Genomic DNA, 6,859 nt, shown 5'->3' on the forward strand with positions numbered 1-6,859 from the left:
CTTCATGGAATGGGTTTCCATGGCTGTGCAGCTGCATCTAAGCCAGGGGTCACCAACCTTTTTGAAACCAAGAGCTACTTCTTGGGTACTGATTAATGCGAAGGGCTACCAGTTTGATACACACTTAAATAAATTGCCAGAAATAGCCAATTTGCTCAATTTACCTTTAACTCTATGTTATTATTAATAATTAATGATATTTACACTTAATTGAACGGTTTAAAAGAGGAGAAAACACGAAAAAAAAATGACAATTAAATTTTGAAACATAGTTTATCTTCAATTTCGACTCTTTAAAATTCAAAATTCAACCAAAAAAAAGAAGAGAAAAACTTAAAAAAAGAATTTATGGAACATCATTAGTAATTTTTCCTGATTAAGATTAATTTTAGAATTTTGATGACATGTTTTAAATAGGTTAAAATCCAATCTACCCTTTTTTAGAATATATAACAAATTAGACCAAGCTATATTTCTAACAAAGACAAATCATTATTTCTTCTAGATTTTCCAGAACAAAAATTTTAAAATAAATTCAAAAGACTTTGAAATAAGATTTAAATTTGATTCTACAGATTTTCTAGATTTGCCAGAATAATTTTTTTGAATTTTAATCACAATAAGTTTGAAGAAATATTTCACAAATATTCTTCGTCGACAAAACAGAAGCTAAAATGAAGAATTAAATTAAAAAATGTATTTATTATTCTTTACAATAAAAAATAAAAAAATTACTTGAACATTGATTTAAATTGTCAGGAAAGAAGAGGAAGGAATTTAAAAGGTAAAAAGGTATGTGTTTAAAAATCCTAAAATCATTTTTAAGGTTGTATTTTTTCTCTAAAATTGTCTTTCTGAAAGTTATAAGAAGTAAAGTAAAAGAATTAATGAATTTATTAAAACAAGTGAAGACCAAGTCTTTAAAATATCAAATTCTATTTGAGTTTTGTCTCTCTTTGAATTAAAAATGCCGGGCAAAGCGAGACCAGCTTGCTAGTAAATAAATACAATTTTAAAAATAGAGGCAGCTCACTGGTAAGTGCTGCTATTTGAGCTATTTTTAGAACAGGCCGGCGGGCTACTCATCTGGTCCTTACGGGCTACCTGGTGCCCGCGGGCACCGCGTTGGTGACCCCTGATCTAAGCCATGCATCACCAAGTCCAATGCAAAGCGTGGGATGCAGTGGTGTAAAGCATGTCGCCAATTAGCCCACGTACAGTACGCAGAGAGCTTCATGGAATGGGTTTCCATGGCCGTGCAGCTGCATCTAAGCCATGCATCACCAAGTCCAATGCAAAGCGTCGCCACCGGACTCTAGAGCAGTGGAGACGCCTTCTCTGGACTGATGAGTCACACTTTTCCATCTGGCAATCGGATGGACCAGTCTGGGTTTGGAGGTTGCCAGGAGAACGCTATATTTCGGACTGCATTGTGCCGAGTGTGAAATTTGGTGGAGGAGGAATTATGGTGTGGGGTTGTTTTTCAGGAGTTGGGCTTGGCCCCTTATGTTCCAGTGAAAGGAACTTTGAATGCTCCGGGAAAAGCGGGAATTTCTTTGAAAATTGTCAAACACTTGAATAGTCTGAATGAGTTGAAATGGTTGGTGTCAAAATGTATTATATCGGTCGAGAAATGTTGAAGTACTAACATGTTGAATTGAGAAATGGTATTGCGGAATTCCTGGAATTTTCGGGAAAACCGGGAATTTTTCCAGTTCAAAAAACAAGTTTGTTTTTTGTGCTGATTAAGAGGAATGTTTGGACGGTGGAACCGTTGAAATGCGTTGAAAAATGTGGAAGGACAAGGGGTGGAAATAGGGCTCTGGAAAACCAGGAATTCTGGAATATCCTGGAATTTTTTTGAACTTGGAAAAAGGGAAGTTTGAATTTCCAGGATGGTGGAATGTGTTGAGGGTGGAATGGTTTGAATCACTTGAAAAATGTAGATGGTGGAAGTTTGAAAAATGGCCAATTCATTTTGAATGGGGAAAATGTCCCGGGAAAACCTGGAATTCTGGGAAATCTGGGAGTTTTTGGAATTTGTCAAGGGAAAGTCTGTGATTCTCGAATAGGCTGAACAGTTTGAAGTTGGAATGGTTTGAATCGGATGAAAAATATGGGAATTGTGGAACTTTGAAGAATGCCGCATTGATTTAAATCGGTATTTTCCCCAAATTTGGCAATTTCGGTAAAAGCGGGAATTTTTTTTGAAAATGGTGAAAAAAACTTGGATAGTCTGAATGAGTTGAAATGGTTGGTGTTGACATTTTCCAAATCGGTCGAGAAATGTTGAAGTACTAACATGTTGAATTGAGAAATGGTATTGCGGAATTCCTGGAATTTCGGGAAAACCAGGAATTTTTCCAGTTCAAAAAACAACTTTGTTTTTTGTCCTAATTAAGAGGAATGTTTGGACGGTGGAACGGTTGAAGTGGGTTGAAAAATGTGGAAGGAGTAGTTGCCAGAAAAAAGGGAGGAAATAGGGCTCTGGAAAACCACGAATTCTGGAAAACCCTGGGATTGTTTTTAACTTGGAAAAAGGGAAGTTTGAATCCCCAGGATGTTGGAATGTGTTGAAGGTGGAATGGTTTGAATCGGTTGAAAAATGTAGATGGTGGAAGTTTGAAAAATGGCCAATTCAATTTGAATGGGGAAAATGTCCCCGGAAAACCTAGAATTCCGGGAAATCTGGGAGTTTTTGGAATTTGTCAAGGGAAAGCCTGTGATGCCCGAATAGGCTGAACAGTTTGAAGTTGGAACGGTTTGAATCGGAGGAAAAATATGGGAATTGTGGAACTTTGAAGAATGCCGCATTGATTTAAATGGGTATTTTCCCCAAATTTGGCAATTTCGGTAAAAGCGGGAATTTTTTTTGAAAATGGTAAAAAAAACTTGGATAGTCTGAATGAGTTGAAATGGTTGGTGTTGAAATTTTTCAAATCGGTTCGAGAAATGTTGAAGTACTAAAATGTTGAATTGAGAAATGGTATTACGGAATTCCGGGAATTTGGGGAAAACCAGGAATTTTTCCAGTTCAAAAAACAACTTTGTTTTTTGTCCTAATTAAGAGGAATGTTTTGACAGTGGAACTTGTTGAAAAATGTGGGAGGAGTAGTCGTCAGAAAAAAGGGAGGAAATAGTGCTCTGGAAAACCAGGAACTTGGAAAAGGGGAAGTTTGAATTTCCAGGATGGTGGAATGTGTTGAAGGTGGAATGGTTAGAATCGGTTAAAAAATGTAGATGGTGGAAGTTTGAAAAATGGCCAATTCATTTTGAATGGGGAAAATGTCCCGGGAAAACCTGGAATTCTGGGAAATCTGGGAATTTTTGGAATTTGTCAAGGGAAAGCCCGCGATTCCCGAATAGGCTGAACAGTTTGAAGTTGGAAAGGTTTGAATCGGGGGAAAAATGTGGAAGGTAGAGCGCGCCAAAATCTGGAGAAGAAGAAGAAGTTGAATAAATAGATGAATTTTGGTGTAGAAAAGCTTATGTGTGAATGTTTTGGAGCATTCACACTATTATATCATGAGGCAATAATATATCTACAAACCCCGTTTCCATATGAGTTGGGAAATGGTGTTAGATGTAAATATAAACGGAATACAATTATTTGCGAATCATTTTCAAGCCATATTCAGTTGAATATGCTACAAAGACAACATATTTGATGTTCAAACTGATAAACTTTTTTTTTTTGTGCAAATAATCATTAACTTTAGAATTTGATGGCAGCAACATGTGACAAAGAAGTTGGGAAAGGTGGCAATAAATACTGATAAAGTTGAGGAATGCTCATCAAACACTTATTTGGAACATCCCACAGGTGTGCAGGCTAATTGGGAACAGGTGGGTGCCATGATTGGGTATAAAAGTAGATTCCATGAAATGCTCGGTCATTCACAAACAAGGATGGGGCGAGGGTCACCACTTTGTCAACAAATGCCTGAGAAAATTCTTGAACGGTTTAAGAAAAACCTTTCTCAACCAGCTATTGCAAGGAATTTAGGGATTTCACCATCTACGCTCCATATTATCATCAAAGGGTTCAGAGAATCTGGAGCAATCACTGCACGTAAGCAGCTAAGCCCGTGACCTTCGATCCCTCAGGCTGTACTGCATCAAAAAGCGACATCAGTGTGTAAAGGATATCACCACACGGGCTCAGGAACACTTCAGAAACTCACTGTCAGTAACTACAGTTGGTCGCTACATCTGTAAGTGCAAGTTAAAACTCTCCTATGCGAGGCGAAAACCGTTTATCAACAACACCCAGAAACGCCGTCGGCTTCGCTGGGCCTGAGCTCATCTAAGATGGACTGATACAAAGTGGAAAAGTGTTCTGTGGTCTGATGAGTCCACATTTCAAATTGTTTTTGGAAACTGTGGACGTCGTGTCCTCCGGACCGAAGAGGAAAAGAAGAACCATCCGGATTGTTCTAGGCGCAAAGTGGAAAAGCCAGCATCTGTGATGGTATGGGGGTGTATTAGTGCCCAAGACATGGGTAACTTACACATCTGTGAAGGCACCATTAATGCTGAAAGGTACATACAGCTTTTGGAGCAACATATGTTGCCATCCGAGCAACGTTACCATGGACGCCCCTGCTTATTTCAGCAAGACAATGCCAAGCCATGTGTTACATCAACGTGGCTTCATAGTAAAAGAGTGCGGGTACTAGACTGGCCTGCCTGTAGTCCAGACCTGTCTCCCATTGAAAATGTGTGGCGCATTATGAAGCCTAAAATAGCACAAGGGAGACCCCCGGACTGTTGAACAACTTAAGCTGTACATCAAGCAAGAATGGGAAAGAATTCCACCTGAGAAGCTTCAAAAATGTGTCTCCTCAGTTCCCAAACCTTTACTGAGTGTTGTTAAAAGGAAAGGCCATGTAACACAGTGGTGAACATGCCCTTTCCCAACTACGTGTTGCAGCCATGAAATTCTAATTATTATTTGCAAAAAATAAATAAAGTTCATGAGTTTGAACATCAAATATGTTGTCTTTGTAGCATATTCAACTGAATATGGGTTGAAAAGGATTTGCAAATCATTGTATTCCGTTTATATTTACATCTAACACAATTTCCCAACTCATATGGAAACGGGGTTTGTATAATAAATAAATATTCACAGGCAGGTATTGCTCTAACAATATGTTTATTATCATAACTGTTTTAAGAACGTTTTTTGTATGAGATTTAACATCTAAGCAAGCAGACACTGTGATGTTTACATCTCGGACATTTTCTATTATTTATGTTCAAACTCCATTTAAAGTCACAATATGAATATTATATGTTTCCCAGGTGATAACATGTATTCCCTACTTACCGTTAACCGTCGGGTCTTCCCCCATCACATCGTCCCCGACTTCGGCCTCGGCCATGGCCCGACGCATCGCCGCCCCAGGCTTGGTCACCGTGTCGCTGCGGAGGTCCACAACCCGGACACGAGTCGCCTCACTCGGCTCGGCGACTCGGGGCGTCCCGCTGTCGTAGTAGTAGCCCCTGGCCCCGGGGCTCGGCAGTGAATTACGCCACGACGGTCCGATAAAGTAATCGGCAAAATGAAAGAACTTCCGACAAGATGTAATTCTTAGGGACATAATTGGAGCATTGATGGCGATTTTTTTAGTTTGGCTTGAACTTTGGCTCGATAAAATCGATAATCATTGACCGCAAGGACGGTTAATGGATGATCGAACAGTGAGGCACCGGCCAGTGTTCACCGCTAGATGGCGCCACCATAACATAGAAACGCAACTGTTGACCTGATTGAAATTGATTTAAACTTTTATTACTAGATTGCACAGTACAGTACATATTCCGTACAATTGTTTTTCAACTTGTTTAAGTCGGGGTCCACGTTAATCGATTCATGGTGAATTCCTAATAATAATTCATGGACCGATGCCAACTTCAACAAAATGCCCTTAAATTGTTAAAAAAAACATTTAAGGTGATTTAGGTAGCCCTTTTTGTCTCCTTATATATACAATATATATATATATATATATATATATATATATATATAAATTAAAATACAAAAAAATATATATATATAAATTAAAATACAAAAAAATATATATATATACGTATATATATATATATATATATTTTATATATTTTTTTTTGTATTTTAATTTTTTTAATTTAATAAAAAAAAATTTAACATTATTATTATTTATTAATATTTAATACTCGTATTTGTTTTTGTTTTCTTTCCTTGTTGTTGAAAGTGCCTTGATTGTTGAGCAAATTATAAATGTATGTTTGTTGTTCAATTAAAAAAACCACAAAAAAAAAACAATTCAACAAAATAATCCAATATTATATAAAGGTCAAATAAAAGAAAATATAGCGTATTGTGCTAAATACCAATAAAAATATTTCATGCGTTATCGTATCTTAGTATAATCATAATCAGTTGATTTTCCTTAAAATATTATACTTTGCTTTACTTTAGTTTGTGGTACAGTTTTTCATCAATGGAGCTGCACTTTTAGCTTTTTCTACCTCTGAATATTTTAATAAATAAAATGTTTTAATAGAATGTTTGTTGGGACTCCCATTATTATTGAATAGGATGGAACTTCCATCTTTTGCCGCAATTCTGGATAAAAAAAAAGCTGCCAGTTTGTATTTTTAACGGTAAAATCTACAGTCATTGTTTTTATTGTGCATTACAGTAAATAAACAAAATTGTACCACGGTTATTTTTATCCTGGAATTTTGGCGACAAAGCTTTCGTTTAAAAAAAAAAAAAAAAAAATGTAAAATTGATGTTTTTACAGTGCATTACTGTAAATAGAAAAAACGGTACCACTTTAATTTTTACGGTAAAATCCTGCTGCCAGTT

General features: G+C 36.8%; 1 protein-coding gene across 1 annotated transcript in view; it reads right to left on the bottom strand.

The window, feature by feature from the left end:
- tha1 (threonine aldolase 1) overlaps positions 1-5,682 on the bottom strand; it is an 18,552-nt gene extending 12,870 nt beyond the window's left edge. Inside the window, exon 1 of the mRNA XM_062057181.1 lies at positions 5,333-5,682. Within this exon, the coding sequence (XP_061913165.1) occupies positions 5,333-5,606 (274 nt within the window). The 5' untranslated portion in view covers positions 5,607-5,682. The remainder of the gene's footprint in view (positions 1-5,332) is intronic.
- Positions 5,683-6,859: the final 1,177 nt, after the last annotated feature.

Source organism: Entelurus aequoreus, linkage group LG08, assembly GCF_033978785.1.
Source record: "Entelurus aequoreus isolate RoL-2023_Sb linkage group LG08, RoL_Eaeq_v1.1, whole genome shotgun sequence".
Lineage (NCBI taxonomy): Eukaryota > Metazoa > Chordata > Actinopteri > Syngnathiformes > Syngnathidae > Entelurus > Entelurus aequoreus.